The 20,162-nt window shown below is 40.2% G+C and overlaps 1 protein-coding gene across 4 annotated transcripts in view; it reads left to right on the top strand.

Annotated features, from left to right (window-relative positions):
- Positions 1 to 20,162, top strand: part of nrg2a (neuregulin 2a) — a 72,946-nt gene that overhangs the window by 27,645 nt on the left and 25,139 nt on the right. For all 4 annotated transcript variants that reach the window (XM_056397228.1, XM_056397225.1, XM_056397226.1 and 1 more), the window contains exons 2-3: positions 7,629 to 7,794; positions 8,972 to 9,090. In XM_056397228.1, coding sequence (XP_056253203.1) covers positions 7,629 to 7,794; positions 8,972 to 9,090 — 285 coding nt within the window. The remainder of the gene's footprint in view (positions 1 to 7,628; positions 7,795 to 8,971; positions 9,091 to 20,162) is intronic.

Genomic DNA, 20,162 nt, shown 5'->3' with positions numbered 1-20,162 from the left:
TCTTTTTTTGAAAGCTATGTGTATTGTGGCTGAAAGTTGACACTCTTTAAAGAATGTTGCATGACTTTTCTAATGAAACAGGCCAAAGACTTCTGAGCCAAAATTTTGTTCCTTATTGGCAAGAGAAGACACTCAAGAGAGGGAAAACCTATGCAAGCAAGACAAGCAGAGCAAAATGCTAAAGGCATTTCGTCAAATCTTTCATCAATGCAATGCAATATGAATGTATGTTTTATCTTTTTCTCAAGTAGTAGCTAGAAATCCCAGTACAGTTTGCCTGACCAAATTTTGCCATTGATTACACATTATAATTCACAAACTTCTACCATCCATTCTAATTTATATCAAGACAAAGCACAACAAGTTGCTTTCTGTTTGAATGGGTTTGCTTGCATTGTATGGGTGATCATAATTAGTTACGGAAGTAACTAAGAGTTGGCTCCTTCATTGTGTGAGAGATCCTTTTTATCATGACCTAACAGCTACCACACCTTTGAAATAGAGCTACTTAGATTATTTAGCAACAAACTGTTTATAGACACCAGTAGTCAGGGGAGGTGGTGTTGAAGCCTCAGACAACCTCAGTTTCCAATTTTGGTGTGATCGTGCTCCATATAATTGCTCTTACAAAATTGCTTTTTGGTGTGCTGCTAGTAGCAACAACTTGAAAGAGGAAAACAAATCAGACAGGCAACTAATAAAACCTCACTCTTTAAACAACTGACCTATACATACAGTGGTAAAAAGCCTAGAAAACACCACGACATTTGTGCATAGGCAAGACCCTATTGTTTCTTCTAAGTTCACTGTCAATGATAATCTCAAAACATGGCTAATCAGAACCATATAATTGCCAAGCAAAGAGAGGTCTTTTGAAGGGTGGTTCTCAAAGAAAACTTATAATTTGAACGCAATCTTCAGATGAATTTTTTGAAATTACTGGTTCACCAAAGAGCTTCCATGTCATGTCATGGTACAACCCTGTCTCCTGGAAAATTTACATTTGTATAATGCAAAATTGTATTCCCGGTTATGTTGTAATTATGTAGTCACGTAATCACAAATGGATCACGTTCAGAGGCAATGTTTTTTTTTTGTTTTTTTTTTTTAAATCATTTAAAGCGCTACATTTATGAAGTGCAATAGTTGGTAGAAGGTGGTTGGGGTGGACAGCCGGTGTACAAAGTCAATGACCGTCACACCAGAGAATGAGTTTCGCACAGTCCCGTCTGTGGTTGAAGTTAGGCAACGATAGCACTTTGGTTAATGTTAGGGAGAGATTGTAGTTTTGGTCAAATGTAAATAGTCCCTGTGTAAGCTAACCACAAAGAAGTTTAATAACGCCCTGGTCACTACAAGTGGATATTATACTGTAGGATCAGATAGTTTTGCAGAAAACAATAACTTTGTCTCTGAAAATTTTACTGATACATTTGGGATAAACATTTTTGCAATTTACCAAATACGTTAATTAAGATTGCCTCACAATGTTCATAGGAAACGTAACCAAGTCTGATTTACCTTTACTTCAAAGCATATCTGTTGCTGCAAATTAGTTGTATGTAAATCTAATTTCTAGGAAACTGTGTTCGTTGCAGTGTAAATTACGTTGTAAGCGTCCCACTTGCTTGCATATTTAGTTACTTTACTTTACCAAGAGGAAAAAAAAAGCATCACTTGTAGTCTTTGATGTGCCCACTTGTGCATGATTTTCCTAGCCCTCCGTCTGTCTCTCTTTTTGTTTTTTTCTGTGTAAATTATTCAGGCAGTACATAAATAACAGCAGTATTGAGCAAAACCCCATCCCTAATATACTGTAGATGTGTGTTGACCAATGTCAGTGGCTCAGTTTGGGTAGACATAAGATGTTTGACCCAACTTACTGTGTCAGTCTGAGAGGCTATTATGCATCTATCAGAAACACAATAACATTGGCATCCCATTGGACACTTCTCTGTCCACAACTATTAAAGTATAATACAGTATTTGATCTGGTTTGCCCTGATTATATATCTCTCTCTGCACCAACCTGTATTTAACGTTGTCTCATCGCCACTTTAGGCATGGGCAGGTAATGGAAATCCAGGGCGTGTGAATTTGTGTGTTGGGAAAGTCTGCTAACAGAGGAACCTAACCATGGGATGAGCCAAACCAAAATGCAGAGCTGTAGAGTAGCTGTAGGCTGTGTAGAGTTATATACTGGGGTGGCGAGTCTCAGTGGAATTGGTAGTATTACCAACCCTTCCACATTAAAACAGTTAATATAAAAAATTCAATTTTTGTTGTCAATTCATTTTACTTTGTCCATCATGTGGCTGCCACAGTTGGAACATTCAACACACCAGTTTACAGTTAACAAAATGAACTTCCTGAACATAAACATCATCAACAGAAATGCATTGTTCTTCAGAAATCACATTATTGCAAAAAAGTAATGTAACAGAAACTAAAACGTTGTAGCTAAGACTTGGAGATGAGTTTCTACTATAGTAAGTTTAACAAAAGTATCTTATTTTACTTTTATTTTTTGAGTGTGACAGTTTGCATTGAAAACTTTGAAATTTTATCTTATAAATTGGAATGAAATAGTGTTGCTGATAAATTATGAACAGATGACTCTGGACTCAGTTTTGGCTCTCCATGTTTGTAGTTTTATCACTGCATGGTGGTCATGGGTCTGACTGACACTGTGGTTTAAACTGAAACCATACAGCCAAAAATCTAAAAGTGAGAAACTACCACAAAATCAACTCTCTATTAATTGGCAGCATGTTGTATTGCAGAGCATAGAGGCTCTTATGCAGTACTGCAGACATCTACACAATAGTTCGTGCAAAACCATACTGGTCAACATATTGGCTCCAATATGTTGAGGGCGTCAAACCATAAATGGAGGCCAGTTCTGCTGCTTGTTGCAAATATGAATCATTTGGACACTTTTGGTCCTAATTCGCCCAGAGTAGTAGCATTTATGATGGACTTTTGCCACATGGGCGTAGACAACCATGTCAGACAGTAATTGTTTAAATTCCACCATCACTTCAGTGTCTTTTGAACTTTTATTGCAAATGACATCAGTTTTTCTATCCATCCGTTTTGCAAAACTAATGAAACAGCTGCAAAGAGTGCTGTGGTGATTTTGTGCTTTTCACTATGCAACCAAACAAAATTAAAACAAAAGGAAAAAAGAAACAAAAAAGAAAAAACAAATTGAGTTAGCCAACATTTTTCAATTGACATACAGTGAAAACCAGTCTGTGCATTGTGTTTATATTCGCTCTGCCTTTGTGCAAGCTATGAAGAATTGATGTGTGCAGAAACTATGATCATCAGATTTGCATCACATGTCAGTGATGGACTGCAAGTAAAATGATTAGACATGAAAAGTTATAAAATCATTAACTCATTAACTAAAATCATAATGAAGCAAAGTCTCAATACAAGAACAGTCTTATAGAACAAAACTCCTTGGTTGTCTGGATGGTTGGTAGTAAACGATTAAAGTTTGACATGCAGTTCTTCATTCATTTTACTATCACAGAGAAACATAAAATAAACTAATCCATTTGAAAAGTAGCATTATTAACAGCATATCTATTGAGTTTAGTGAGCGAGAAGTAGAGCATTTTGAGTCATATATAAACAATGTACCAGATAATTATTTGGTGAAAGTGTATTGGCTCTGGTGGGAGGCTGTTGAAATGATCTTTTCGAACAGATGTTGTGTTACAGTGACTAGTATGCGGTGTCTGAAGACCATTCCCACATGCAAAACCCTTTTCTCTAGCTGTCTCACCATGTAATTTGTCTTTTGACAACGTGCAGTGAAGTGACATAACACCAGAGTAATCAGGGATACTTTGTCTAGAAGGGAAACACAAAGGCATGCCTCAGATTCCTTTTCTAAGCTCCTGGAAGTAAAACAGAAATGTTAACTCAATAATATGAGCAGTGCATTGTTAATTCATCAAATTACTTTGTTTTTGAACCTCTCTCTGGGCTGAGGTTTCCAACTGTTACTCAAGGCATGAGCTGTTGACACACCGGATAGGCTTCTATTCTCAAATTTGGTTTTTATAGTCCATGTCTGCAGCTGCCCCTCCGCTTCAAAAAGAGAGAATCAGGCTGTTGTTGAGGCAGGGGTTTATCATTGCTGCCTGACACTTTTTCCACTGGTGTAATGGAAAATGAGATAACCATTTGTCTCTAAGAAATTATTTTATTTCCAGTGATAATGACTCTTTATTTTCTTGTTGGAAAACATGAACTGTGAGTAAGTTAGATTAACATGCTTTATGTCAAGTACAGTTGACTTGATTGTACTGCACTTAAGTTGTGTCCATGAAGCTGTCATTGGATGAGGCTCATTTGTCATTTCAAACATGAGCAACTGTTGTATATCACTGCCTAAGCTGTCAGAGTATGTTATTTTGTGATTTCTACAAGTTTATAGATTCTCGAGGCATTTGTTGTTAATTCATTTTGTGTGACACAGATAAAAGAGCTGGAAAGATTACAGACATTGTTTAACATGAATGTGACGACTAATCCCTGTGCAGAATGATGTTAAACATCTGTATCCTGAAGCTACAGTGTGTGATGGACTCCTGTGTCTTCATTAGGACTGTATCCTGTAGATGGAGCAGACCCTCTTACACATCTGGCTTACTGGGCTGATGAGAAGTGCAGTACTGTGTTTCTGTAACTTTTCCAAGCAAGGACAAAGTTTGTTTAATTTGCTTGGCAAGGACGAACCTGTGTCCAGGCGAAGTACTAAACATTCTTCTTTATGGTGCAGCTTCATTCCTGCTGTTCTCTTGACTATGACTGACAAGGATTTCCTCAGGCAGTGTGCTGGGCTGAGTCTGGCAAAGCTGAGTGTGTATGGAAATCATGTACAGTAGTTCACTTGTACAGACTTGGGACCATGGACTCATGCTGACTGTTCTGTTCTGTAAGCACTGAAAAATCTGTTTTTCTAATTACAGTCCAAAAAACTTTTCTTGCCAAATTACATTCGTACAGTTAATGAAAATGTATGATGAAGCTGCTTATCCAACATGGCACATGTGCATATGTTATAATATTCTTCAATGTGCCATGTAAACTGAGTCAGTACGTACAGTGCAACTGAAACAGTGCTGGAAATTTTCCATTAACCAGTGTAATGTGAAAATTAGGGGGATCACTAGACCATAGGGCATTGTGCAGTCTGATCTTTATTTAACATCAAATCCCATATGGTACATTACATTTGTTAAACAACAGAACATTTTTAATGAAGAACATCTGGAACATCAGGGGTCTCATGTTCAGTATATGGTCTTGCTGGAGGCTATTGATTAAGCCACACCACTCGCAGAGTTGATTTTAAATGGCCATATATAGTACATGTTCAGTCTATACAATGTACAAAACCTCATTTATGCCTTGTCTTTGTTGTCCCAAACCCTTTTGGGACAGTAAAATCTTCAACTAACTGCTCAAACAATTGCAGCACAAAGATCCATCTTGAGAATAAGCTCATTATGGAGACTAAGCACCACAGTACAACAGCACATCCTCCTTGTATTAGAATCTTTATTTTCCAAATGCCATGAATATCATCACTCACATTTTCCAACAGGAAGCTGTTCACAGATAAAAGTCCACTGTCTTACAAGCCACAGAGTAATTTTAGTAACAAATAGCTGCTATTGAACTAAAAATACTTGTTTTTCCATTGATCTATGTTGTTTGTGGGTTATTTTAAATTTGACATTTTGTTATCTGTGATTCCAGTGGAAATCAGAACAAAGTGTATGTCAGTCAGACAGACTATCTTAGTATATGTGGTATTCAGTATCCTGGAATAATTCCTGCTTATGATGTGAATTGCCTTTGTATTTCAAAACTTGTCACTGGTGCCCTTTAAATAAGGCAAATGATGCTGCTCAAGTCATAGATTTAAACAATCAATGTCATTACTTAAGTGGGCAAAAAATGCTAGTGAACATCCAAGGTCTAAAGTGCTGCGAACAATCACTCTAAGATTACTAAACAAATCAAGTTAATTACATTAATAGTATATATTTGTAAAAATAATTTGGACAACATCCACATCTTCTGGGTATCAGACCTTTAAGTGAGACAAAAAAAATGGGGATACAAGGATGGATGATGGTAGTCTTCATGTACGCTGTGTACTTTTCAAAGAGATCCATGGCTGGAACTGAGAGCCTTGACCTTTGGCACCTATTAGGAGTATTCATGCCTAGTGACCAGAGGTGGCAGAGCAGAGCTTCAGTGTCAGCATGTAGACTAGAGGACACACTGCCAGACACAGGACATACTCACAGAGTACTTTTTTGCTGTAGGGCTCTTTAATGTCCACATCTACGGGGTTTACAGAGTTTCAGAAAGGGCTGCTGTTCATGTGTGAATTCTCGTGTATGGTGGCTGATAGTGAGCTGAGTTAGGATCAGTAATAAACAACAGTGACCTCTGCAGTAAAAAAAAAAAGGGTGGTGTTTTGAAAATTCGTTCAAATTGTAGGAACACCTCACATTGTCACTAGCAAAACTTCAAGTGTGAAAATGCTTTTTTTTTTTTTTGATGTAAACCTAACTGTATCCCAAATCCATCAATCCACTTAAATCCTAAAAGAAAATGAAAAATGCAGCATCATTAAGGTTTTTCTTTCTGTGCAGACATGTCGCCTTTACTAGGTCAGTGAAGTAGGACAGTCTCAAAAAATGAGGACGACGGGGGATAATTTTGGTGCACCTCTATCGCAATGTTTAATTGAAGTCGTTACCTATGTACAGTACACTTAATTTTGCTTGTCATGCTTTGTTTGTCTTCATTCTGCTTTCATCCTTTAGAGGCATGTCAAACAGCTGTAATTTGCAGGACTGCACAGTTCAGCATATGCATGAAATTATAAATGTTACACATGGAGAGAGAGAGTGTGTGTTTGTGTGTAAGAGAGACAGGGAGAGAGAGGGAGAGGGGCATCTTGGCCAGCCCCTGGTTGACCCTTGTTCACCCCTTCTCTCTTGCTCCGCCCTGGATGAGTCTTCTCCTAAACATGTGTGCAGCTGTCAGCTGGCAAGTATTTGTGTGAGTGTGTGTTCTATGTACATGTGTGTGTGTGTTTGGACGAAGCTCATTTTTCATATTTAAATTTTGTGTGTGTGTGTGTAACAAAAGAAATGACAGAATATACCAAGATGATTATTTTTCCTCAAACATCACATGCAATAAAGGCTACAGTTTAAAATATTAACTGATTGCCATTAATTGCACATGAGTTTGTTGTTGCGGGTTTTGTTCATCAGCTGGTGGATGCTGAATATTGCTTCAGGTGTTTTTATAGCAACAAAGCCACAGTGAAATTCAGCCTGTTTATTAGTCTGAGGCAAAGTTGATAATGTCTCTTGTAACAACATCTGGTGGTCACATGAGAGAGTTGTTGGCTCAGTCCATAGAGATGAAGATTGGCTCTATTGCTCTCTCTCCGTTCTTCTTTGTCTCACTGTTTTTCCTAAAACATACATGAATAAATGAACAGTGTTAACCAAACTATAATCATGTTTGTACCTGTATTGGTTAATAACATTGGGTTTTTCTCCTTCTCTCTTTTTTAGCTGCGGCTCCAAAGTTAAAACCGATGAAGAATCCAATAATAGTGGACGAGGGGAAAAAGCTCATAGTAAAGTGTGAGGCCACAGGGAACCCTCTCCCCACCTACAGATGGTTCAAAGATGGCAACGAGCTGAAGAAAAACAAAAAAGTCAAAATAAGGAACAGCCAGTGAGTACAAACGACCCATGTCCTGTAAACGTAACACAAGCAGTGTAACATGAAAAGTAGACACTCAAGAGACAAAGCATTGTTGTTATTATCAAGTGCAGTTTGAAAGTCATTGAAAAATCAACATCAGTACAGAAATTGAATGAAAACATTTATTTAACACTTGGCTTTATAAAAGTTTATTCCTTCATTGAAATGTAGAGCAATGGCTTATTTTGAATCAAGTCAATTTATCATCCCTCCTTATGCCTGTGTTATGTTCTCACACACATAACAAGTTAGAGGCAATAAAGCACATCCACCCTCAACTCACCAGTTATGACTAATAAAGGTTTGGCTCATGAAGTACAAACAGTGGCCAATGTTTGCTAACTTTAGCTTAGACATTATAGTGTATACAACTGACATTACAATCATTTTAGGATTAAATCACAAGAATAAAAGCAGGTGAAAATGCACAGTATCTCACACAATTGTTACTTCCTGTTTTGTCCCTGCTCTATGGATGTATTATCAGAAGTGGATACAAGAGGGTGCCCATTCATTCAAATAGTTTTCCCTGTCAGTTGCTCTCTGGGATGACCTCAAAAATTAGCTTTTCTTTAATACTCAAACAATTCATAACACTAAGCGTTATAATGGACCTTGTTTGCAGTTTGAGGCGTCCAATCAAAAGTTTTCTCTTTATTGATAGTGGTATATTGAGAAAAATGGTTTTTGGGCTGCAAGGTATTTTTTATTGCAGTGCCACGGTCAGCCACTGGGGTAAATTAGCAGCAAGGCTGAGCGGCACGGCGGTGTCCAGCTCACATAAAACATCCATGGTCCTGTTCCACTCTCTCTTAGTCAGTATGGCTAATCATCACATACTTAAGGCAAAAAAGGGAGAGAGAAAACTTTTCAAACTTTTCATCCTGTAATTATCCCTCATGACAACAGAGGCTGCCAGTAGAACCTCTTTAATGATATGCTAGGTAGCTGTAACACTTGGTCCTGTTCTTACTTTTTGTTCGCGTTTTTCTCCCATCAAATTTGGCCTGAGAGTAAGTTGCCATGCTGCTGCTTGCCCTGTCGTCTGCCTCTCTTTCTCCCATGTTTCCACTTGTTGCGTTTTACATGCTATTTCCTCCCTGTCCCGATTCCCCTGACTCAGCTGTGTGAGTGTTGTCTCCCACAGGAAAAACTCCAAAGTCCAGATCAGCAGAGCAAAACTGGAGGATTCTGGGAATTACACATGTGTGGTGGAGAACCCGCTGGGAAAGGACAACTCCACTGGCACTGTTAACGTCCAAAGCAGTGAGTACTGACTCCTAAGCAACAAGTGAAGTGGCACAGATGTACTGGCGTTGTTGTTGCTGTTATGATTGTTCTCTTGCCAATTGAGAGATCCAGAGGAGCCATCGCAAACAGGCATGTAACAATGGTAACATGCATGAAGAACAACTGTCCACACATGGCTGTGGCCCATTAATCAGTGGAATAATACATTGTACTTGGACGTGGAAGGAATTTAAATGCAATGTATGGTGCGAGCTCCCAGTTTTTCATTCACTGCAATCTGCTGGCGGTTTAAAATCCCACAAAACTACACTGCACAGTGGCTTTGCCCGTCACTAGCACACAACAAAAGCAGCAGACCATAGAGTATAAAATCTAAAACATAGCTCGACAGAATATGAATATATTGTAAAACGTGTGTAAATCTTCAGAGTGTGTGATAGAATCTAACAGGCTCGTTCAGTAGTGGTGCGTGTGCATTGCCGAGTTTTGCAAAGTTCTGTAGCAGATGAAAGAGTTTTGATAACAGCTGTTTCCATTTGGTGGGGTGGTGAGTTTGTGTTTGTTCCAAGCAGTGCGGGTCGTGAGTGTGTGGCTGCTGTGGGTAGCTTGTTGTCTGAGTGGATGAAGCCAGTATGAAAAAATATATCTATAAGGACCTCACACAACTGATACAATTCATGTAGCTTTACTTCTGCCTCTTTTCAAGCAAGGACTTGATGTTATCTGGTGCTGGACTGTCAAAGAACTGTATGGCAGGTTGTCTGGCACGCATGGGTCAGAAAGTGCTCGATGTGCTTGAGGAACTGCCACTTCCTACTGGCACATTGGGTTCACCTGGCTGTTGTATCTGAAGACTGCTGAATAATGTCAAATGACATTGATACTGTGCAGGCAAGGGGCTGTGATGTTGAACAGAGTCAGTGCAGAGAGTGGTTTTTAATGAAACTTAACATGCGTGATGACATATTTGTATTCATGCTATTGCAGGTGAACCACATAGATTCATATATTCACTGCTTGTAGAGAATCAGTGAGTTAAAAATAATGTGGCACCAAGGAAGGTTCCTCATGCCTCACTTCAGAGAAGATACTCTCATTCTCATTGCCGACCTCGACAGCAGGATGATTTCTGTAGACATCCCACACTGGCATGAGAGGCATAGCTGGTGAGGAAAAGGGAGGGACTGGAGTTTAGCCATCACTCAGTGTCCTTGTATTCACATTCAGGCACAATAATCACTCCCCCTTCTCTCTTTACATTTGTCAAGGCCACCTTTTAGTGCTATTGTTTACAGTTAACAGACCTAAGCTGGGCTGCATTATTAGTGTAGCAGCTCTTTTCAGATAATGAAAGGGCCCATTGTGTTTGAAAACACAGCGAATCCCAGTGGTTCCAACGTGTAAGTTTGATTTCCAGCAAACAATTGTTCAGAAAAGAAGTCATCCATCTTGGATTTAAATGGGGCTGCACATGGACTTTTTTTTCTGACATGTAAAAAGCTTCAGTGGAGTTTTATAGCCAGATCGTGTGACTTGTAATGCATGCTTGTTGTGACACTTGGCTTTATTCCAGTGTAAAGATATAGTTGCATGTAACATTTAGAGGGTCAGTGACACAAGATTCCAAGACATACTGTGTTCACATTCATGAAAAAGTCATTTGATAAACAGTAATCACTAATTAACAATCATGTTTAATGGCAATTAAATAAAATAGGTTAGATTGTGCTCCACACCCTGCAAAGGTCGGGGGAATCCCTGGTGGAAGCACCTGTTTGCCTGACTGTTTAATGAAGGCTTGAGAACATGTGACTAGTGGCCCATGAAACTCTATATGATGATCTTAGCAGGCAAAAGTGCTGGTAATACAACAATATCAAAGAAAATCTAATATTACAAAGCAATGAACAAGTGGTCTGAGACGTACAGTAGCCACAATGGATAAAACCTGACTGAGCAATGATATGGTGCACTAGACAGTGTTTTCACTTACAGCACACACTGTTTTAGAAAAAGTAGTCTAAAACATGATATCCCTACATCTGGTGCAAATGTATGGGATACCTTTGGGTGCTAATAGTTAAAGCGGATGTCAAAGCACATGTGTTTATTTGTGCCCATTGCAAAAATATACACATATGTGCATATGTGCATACTTTCCCATGAATCCCAGACTTTTGGACCCCACAGTAGGTGCATTCACATTTGCAAATCTTTTTGTGTATGTGTCTGTGTAAATGCATCTCTATATGTTCTTTGTGTGGCCGTCTGTCAGCGCCGCTGACATTTGTTTAAATCACTCCTGGTATATTCAAACAATGGCATCATTGTATGTCGTATCATGTGCCATGATCACTAGATGTCTGTCTCTGTGTGTTTTTTGTTTGTGTATGTGCGAATGTGTTTGTTCACTGTTCAATAAAAAAGTCCCATTGTGTTACAGCAGCACGCCTAGTTCCGTCATGCTTCAGGGGAGAAGGCAAGACAGGGCGAATCAGGGGTGGTATGTCCATAGGCATGGGGAGGGCTTCACCGAAACTACATACGTCAATAAAAGGAAATGGCAGCAAACAACGCACGTTGCTGTGATTATCATATGCTGATGAAAGACTGAAATGGGCAGATGCTGGGGAAAAAAAGACATATGCCATGTGCAGTGAATGTTTGTGACAATAATGGGCTTCCTCTGCCTATGAAACAGGTTGGATTTAAAAACCTGTGTTTGAACCAAATGTGCTATTTGCTTGATTTTGATGCAGAGGAAGTGTAATTCATTTAGACCAAGAGCTGCTTTTCGTCCTAAGGTCATAAGAGAAATGGCTATTGTGTTAAAGGGCTGCAGTGGAGTATGCTTGCCTGCTGCAGTATGTTGCCGAAGCAGCATGTAGCCGCAGTATTATCTGTGTATGTGTGCCTTCTAGGGAGGGAGAGCGAGGGGAGGGGTGCAGATGTAGATGGACAGAGAGAGCAAAAGAAGAAGAGAGCGTGGATAAAGGGGGGGAAAAAAATACAAATTCAGGAAATTCATGACAGAAAGCAGACAAAGACATTAGGAGAGAGACCGAGAAGGGTATACAGCAAGAGGAAAGAGAAACACATTTGTGAGGAAGAGAGCGAGAGAGAGAGAAAAGTATGAAGAGGAGGAAGACAAGAGCCTGCTGTGTTGCAGAGGAGACTTTCACACCCATTTTAGAATGCAGTTAGTGCTTGGTAGCTTCGTCCGAGGCACCTTCCTACTGTATTTGATGTCTACAGTCAGGTGCTAGAGCATGGCTATGCATACCTGTGTTGTAACCACTGACACTATCTAGCATGCAAGCATGCTAACACAGAACGTGCTTTATCAGTGTGAGGTCCCTGAGGAAAATGCAATCAGTGGAAATATCGGCACTCACGCTGACGTGCACGACAGAAAGTGAAGACTAACGATGACAGATAATAAAGTAAAAAAGCAGCTTGGCACAGGAGCGTCACTCTTACCCTGTCAGTGAGGTACAATGTAGCACATGGCTGTGCCTGCCTGATGTGTGTTCTGGTGAAGGCAGACTTTGGGAAACCATCACTCAGCTCCACCACATGGTGAATACAGGCCACCACAACCCAGCTCAGCAGCTCACACAGACTCCTGCACTGCCAGTCATTCATTTGCCTCATAGTGTTGGTGTTGGGTGAGTGAGGGTAGCTCTTAATTTATTTGATATTTTCTCAGAGTAAATGCAAAAAAACTTATTTCTTTGCATCTGCATTGTTTTGGATTGTTACTAGGTTTTTAAACAGTGAACCTGTAGTTCTCCTATCAACGAGTTTGAACAAAGGCGGTTTGAGTTGATGTATGTATAGTATCAATTACACAAGGAGTGTCAGACAAACCTGACACGTAGCCCTGAGGTGTGATTTCATTGGAGTCACCTAAACATTCCATACATAAAAAAGCGGTAGCTCAATTTAGTGCATTATATATCATGTAAGGAAGAATCACTTCCGCTTGCCATAAAAAAAACAAAAAACAACAACATGTAAACCCCTATTATTGATGCTACATAAAACATCTGGTCATTACTCAACCAAGCCAACCCATATCAATATTTGTGTAACAAGACAAATGTGACACCCTTGTAACTCTGAGCCGAGATGCGGAGCGTAGTGTGCAAATTGCCTTGGGCGGGAAAAAATAACCAGTGTGTTCAGGGCTGAACCTAAACTCAAAGTGAACCCCTCATGCATTTTAAAGCACGCAGCACGTTGTGGCTTCATTCCAGCCATGCAGTTTGCCAATAGTGTTGAATGATTGGACCTGTGTGGGGATTTTGCTCATGTCTTTTTGTTTGACCAGTGGAAGAGAAACACACACCGTCAGCTGATTAAGTGCCAGTTATTGTATAATTATTCAGCACAAATGGTTGGTAGTTCTGCTGAGTTGAATGTTTAAGTTGCTTGTTATCAATGTTTCAGCCTTAAGACTCATTTAATACTCTCTCCTTCTCTTTGGGTGCATTTTAGCTGCTTTGGAGTTTTGAAACATGAGATCAATCAGCGGAGCAGTTTTTAAAATTCTTTCCAGAGATTTTCCTTCATGTTTTATTGTTTGTATTTTGCCATTGTGACAGAATGCATTGCAGTATACATGTGTGCATGTGTGTGAGTGTGTGTCTCCTGGTGGTCTGGAATATCGTATGTGCTTTTAAGAGTTTCTGTAACAATTGCTGCCTTTTCCAGAGTGGTGTTTTCAGCCTTATACCCAACCCCCAGTGTAGAGGACCAGGGACCATTTGTTGTCCATGTGGTTTGACCTCTACCCTGTAATCAGCCTGGCATGGTAAGGCCTGCTGGCCTTCTGCAGAACGGTGTAGTATATCATCAACTGTTTTCTATAAGGCCAATGTGAAAGAGCAACACTAGTCAAAGTTTGCTTGGCTCCACGTGGCTTCAGATTAAGGCCTCCCATTATCCTACAGGCTGCTGTGTTGTGATAAGCGCTTGTGAGGCAGCCATGTGTCTGCAGGCTGCAGGTCACATCCTTGGGGGGTGCTGTGCACAGCTCCACTGAGAGAGTGTGTGAGCGTCCAGGAATGTGTTGATGGAAATCACAGCTGAACATATGATTGCTCCTCAGCAGTCATGCTGGGGCCCACCAGCAACAATTTCGCGCATGCACGCACACAGGCCCACACACACACACACACACACACACAGACACACACACACACACACACGTGCCCATACCTTTACATGTTTTCACTCCTCATCCTGAAGTGAAACACAGTCATCTCCCTCGCCACAAAACTAATTCTTAACTAATAACTGTCCACTGAGTGGACAAGACAACATGTTAGCACCTCAGCAACTCTATGATGTCAACTTCTTGAGATATAGTCTTTACCAGGTGTGCAGATACCTTTACAAAATAAAAGGATGTTTCTGATTAGTTGTGATGTGGCACTACAGAGTCACTGTATCGAGAGACCCAAAGTATGCCTGAAATTCAGACACACAACAGAAAAACATCTGAAAGTGATAAAGAACCAGGACATGCACTTTTAATAATTCATTAATTGGTCATTAACAAAAATGTCATAAAATCACTCTGCATATAATTGTGCCTTTAGGGGACACAGCTACCCTGCATTTGTTTATTACAATCTAAGCTCAGGTGTTAAAGCAGATGTATTAAACTCCTGGCATCCTGGGCCTAACTTAACAAAAAGTCTGTTTTATCAGTTTCAACTGCAAAAACAAAAAACAAAAGCAAAAAAAAAAAAAACACAGCTTTTTTTCTGTTTTCTTCCAGTAAGTCTTGGTATCTGTCCTACGTAAGTGAAACATTACAGTAAGTGCTACTTTGAACTAGATAAACAACAACTTCCTTCGATGTCTCTCTTTGGTACGAATAGTAAAAACAAAACTTACTCACTCCTACTACGCAAGCGACAAGATAAACTCATCTCTAATGACGCTAAAGGATGTTAGTTGTGGCACTGGCTGGATGTGGAGCATCTGTAAGCCAGTCAATTGTATTGATTGGTGTGGGTAAGCAACAGCAGCAGCAGCCATGTCTGAGAGGAACAGGCCTTCACATCTGCCAAGCGTTCTGTATTTACAGGCCACTGGAGAACAGCTTGTCAGGTTCTGTGGCTCAAGCCTCTGTGCTGTTAGTCATGCCCACTTCTTCAAAATTATCCTCAGTCCTGGGGTCTGGAAAGACATTCCTCTGAGGTGGCTGTCTGATTGCACCAGAGTCTCAGGTCGTGTCAGTTGGCGGGTTTGATCACAAAATCAGGATCCAGTTAAGACTCTGTTGAGCGAATAGGATGTTGCAATCTAAAAGACAGACTCGGCATGAACCACTGTGCATGGACACTGTGATTTTGAAATGCTGAACGTGTGCCTTTTCAAATCAACATTAATGTAAGGAACTGATCCTGATTTTATCCTTAAAACATCAAAGTATCTTAAAAAGTTACCAAAGATGTAAAAGTCAGGATCTATGTTGTTCCACCAGCCAACAAGTGAGTGGAGAACTAGAAAATAACTGAAATATAAAGGTCAAAACTTTAAATCATCATTTGAGCAACTGCCCAATTTAATTATTATCAATTATTTTCACACCCTATGTTAAAGTTTTATGAGACTCTGTTATTCTGTCTGACATCACATCTTACCTCATGACAGCTGCAGCGTGTCAAGAGTTTAGACCTTGCTTTGAAGTTCACCTACAATAATGTTTAGTTTTCAAGGCAGTCACAGAATCGTCACTTCACCCACACTGCGTCTTGTTTTTGTTTAGTGTTAGGGCCTTTCTGTATTAGTGGGCGCTGCATCCGGTACAGTGGGAAGATCCAGAGTAAATGGAAGAGTTTATGTCACGAGCGGATGAACACCCACGGCATCGTAAGCACACATCATGCTCTCATGCGGCATCACTGAGCCATCGTGTTACAGATGGGTTCAGTGTATACATACACCAAAAGCTGTGAGGAAGACCTGACCCCTACGCATCCAGTATCATCCAGAGGAACAATAAATCAAAATGGTATTACTCATTTGTGTTATGTAACTTTATGGGACACTTCAACAGAAATCCTAGCATGAGACAGCAACTAGGTTACTGTAAGGGAAAAAAACACCTTCATGTTTTAGCAGCTCTTTTGGCATCTCTGTGTACATATTTTCAAAAGCATTTCAGCCCGGGCATGTATGTTTTGATTATACGCGTAATAATTACATCTGATGACACTTAATACGTATCCCAGAGTTAAACCACTGCAACTGCTACGAGGCACGTTTGTGAACACTTATTCAAATCAGTCTTCAGATGTATTTGCATGTTTTCTGACAAAGCAACGGGAACAGTCCCTCATCTCCAACCACCTCGGGTCAATCTGACAGCAGACGAGTAATGTTAGCTTTGCTGAAACATAAAACATGAATCAGCTCCCTAATATGTCAGCAATTCATTGCTTTTTGACAACGGCTATGCATGGTATGAGTTACAGGCTTTGATGTGTATGTGCTAATGTGTCAGAGGAGAGGCAGCTGTTGAATCTGATCATTATCAGTATCAGAGAAAAATGAGTAAAAAATATGAAATAAAACGACTTAGAAAAGTTTCTCAAAGCTATGCTTGCTCTCTTAATTCACTTTAATCCCGTCGATCCAATGCGATAAGTGGCCGCACTCAATCAAATCTTTGCAAAAACAACTAAGTTATTGAAAATCAGAACGCATCTCACTTCTTAGGATATCCAGTAATCTCACTGTGTTATGTGGGACACTTAAGCCCTCAGTGTGAATGAGTGAGGATATTGCTATGTGTGTGGAAGGAAGCAGCTGTTACACTTGAAAAGCTGAGTGATGTGAGCAGGAGGTGACATGAGGTTTTGCTGTGTGCAGGGCTTTGTTAACTCTTCCAGGGCCCGGGACAAAACCTATCTGAGACTTAATTTCATAGCATAATAAAAGATTCCCTTTCAGGCCTCCTCAGCTGTCCTGGTGGTCTTTCTTCCTGCTGGTGACCCCAGCCGTGGGTGACTGTGCAGGATTCTGTTTTAACGTTCTGAATCACTGACAAGCACTGCAGTGTTTGTTAATACTTTCAAAGAGCAAAAATTATTGCCTCAAAATGATTATGCATTAAGCGTCAGAAAGGTTTGCTTGTACTGAGTCAGTAATAATTTGCAGTTGCTTGGAAGTCCAGTGAGCAGAGCCAGCAGACTGAAAATAGGTGTGTGAGTACGCTATTGTTCACCCACATCAAACAAAATCCCTGTTCCTCCTATTACTTTGCATTTTTCAGAATAGGATGTGAGCAATCCTGGGTGTCTTTGGACTTTTTAAAGTTTTCTTTGAGCACAAGAGGAACATATACTTACCATTCCACCGCTTAAAGCACAGGGGCTGCAGTACTATAGTTTGGTTGCCACAGCTGTCTCTCATCCTAAACCTCCCATTACTCCATCACGCTTCTTCCTTTTGTTGGTGATTTTGCAACCATGTTCATCACATCATGTTTGTGTGGGGTGAGTAAGTTCTTTCCTTGGGATTGTGTATGAGTGTCGGACGTGGAGTTGCCGTCATCAGGGTGGAAGCCATTTCCTCTTGGAGTGTGCAGGTGTGAACCGTGGATGGAACAGGTCCCCCTTTAATCACTGATACACTCACTGTGAACTCATCCTTTAGTATACAAAGGGCCGGCAACCTAACAAAACAGCAGTGCTCCATCGCCTGTTTTCAGAACGTACAGCGAGTGTGGGTGGTGTGTGTGTATATAAGAGTGAAGGAGGGCTGCAGCACACACATACAAGCAGACTGTGCTCTCTGGCTTTTGGGGAAAAGCAGTGGGAAAACCTTTAGTCCTAGCAGCTGGCCACTACTGTAGCTGTGAGCACCAGACCCAAATAAGGACCTGTGTGGTATATGTCTTCTATCTGGTACAAGGTTGCAAAGTCTGCCCTTTCTCAGGAATGAGGGCCAGCTGTTGAAGATGAAGGACAATGAAGACGCATGGATACTTCTCATCTTGTCCTTTTAAAGTGATTAAATTATCTAGTAATATATTGATTACATTGATTACAATATATGGTTATTGATGACATTTAAGTTTCTGTAAGTAGCCAGCCACTTCTTAGGTTTTCTACCCTGCTGGCTCTTACTTTTTTTCTTCTGTCTTTTTCCAACCAGAAACATTTGCTGCTTCTGGTGTCCTAACATCTGCATTGATGACATTTTCATCAATCACTGTAGTTTTTCTTTTTCAGCACTAACATGCCTCAAATATTACAATTCATCCAGATTAAAAATGTGGAAGTGCAAGAGCTCTCCTCTTGTGACCAATGACAGGAGATGTGAAGGAACTCCTATTCCTCACAAATTTGCCTCTGCAACTTTTACAACCAGTGCTGCTGTCTGTCAGGTGAGCTCAGACAAAAGATGGCACCAGGTAAAGTGGCTCTATGGTGGATGACTAAATGTCCCAGAGATATGTGGTTGATTTTCCTTTTTACCAGAATGGATCAATGATTTGAATTGAATTTATTTCCAAGCACACTTCCCTGCAGGAGTAAATTCACAGTATCACTGAAGGATTTCTGCAGAGATTGCTCCTCCTCACCTTTCACTGTTCACCTGTGACTGTAGTGGCTATACATACCAGTCAGGAAAGATGCAGTAAACAATAGTTTCTCAGGTCAGAGTTAAAAAAAAAAAAAAAAAAAAAATGAAAGCAACAGGCATCTTCAGACTCAAAACAAGGATGCAACAGCAGCAGCTGGAACACCACACTGAGCCTGAGCTGCTTCTGAAAAGACAGAGCAGGAAGCAACCCTGTCTGGAACAGTGCCGCGGAAAACACCATGTGTCACTTTGTTGCCAACTGCACACATAGTGGTGGCTGCCAGCAGCCATACCAGCACACGTTTCTGCACCCGCACCATACCCTGCCCTTCCTAAGTGCACTGTGCTTCTTTGCCGTGCATGAGCAGCTGTTGTGCAATCGCACACTGGGCTGCTCTTTGATTTCACTTCAGTGCTGAGATGATTGAGGCAGGCAAGACCAGGCATATCAGCTATGTGACTGAAAAATGGTAAGAGGAGACAAGAATATAAAAGAAGACACACTGGTTGTGGCAGTGGCAGTCTTGCTGGAGAGTGGGTGGTAGATTAATGTTCCTGGCAGGCTCCATTTTGTTCATTTCTAAACATTCCTGTTTCATGCTGAAGGTGTTTGAATTGTGGATAATTTTCTATTGAAAAAAAGCTTTAAGTGCACTTTCATTCATAATAGGTTCTTTCGTGCGTCCTACCTACAGTAAATAGTAATTTAATTCCTATTTGGGTATTTGACATGAAATCTCTCTCGCTCACTTTGAACTTTGTACAAAACGCTCGAAGTCACAGATGCTGGATATTGCCATTGATTGGGTGTGGCTATACTGTACGTGTGGAAGTAGGTGCGTGCTTGTTTTGTGTTGGCTTTGGCAAGCTGAAATATTTTCCAAGTTAAGATCCTGTCAACAAATCTTCTTTTCTCAACCCTCCTCTTGTATTACTCAGTCTTCCATCTCTTCTTTTTTTTTTTTTTTTGGCCTTTATTCTCATTTGTTTCAGATTTTTCTCTTTCTTTCTTTCAGGGCTGCTACATTTGTCTGGACTTGAGCTCCTGTCAAAATATGTTGGGGCTCTAAATCTGAAAATGAAAACATGTATTATACGCCGTTTATTGTTTAATCTGCAAAATCCAAATAAAAAAGTATCAGTCTTTCATGAATATAAAAGCAAATTTTTGCTCTGCAAGCAAGGTTTATCTTGCTTTGTTATCGGCTGCAGTTTCTGTAGAACTACAATACTACTATTCAGTATCGCGACTCCTACAATATAAAAAGCTAAAAACCACAAATAAAAAATGTTTTTCTTTTCCATCATGCAGGGATCATCTTCACCACACATCTTCATTGAGCAGATCAGACCCGGCTGTCAGCAACTTCATATCCAACCAAAACCGCACATCCCAATTTGGTCTTTTGTACTTTTTTTTTTTATCTGTTTATCTTGTTTATGCATTCACTGTAGAAGAGATAGACTTAGCAGAAAGG

This window comes from Seriola aureovittata, chromosome 15, assembly GCF_021018895.1.
Source record: "Seriola aureovittata isolate HTS-2021-v1 ecotype China chromosome 15, ASM2101889v1, whole genome shotgun sequence".
Classification (NCBI taxonomy): Eukaryota; Metazoa; Chordata; class Actinopteri; order Carangiformes; family Carangidae; genus Seriola; species Seriola aureovittata.
The sequence above is the reverse complement of the archived record's forward strand: the minus strand, read 5'-3'. Positions and strand labels throughout refer to the sequence as shown.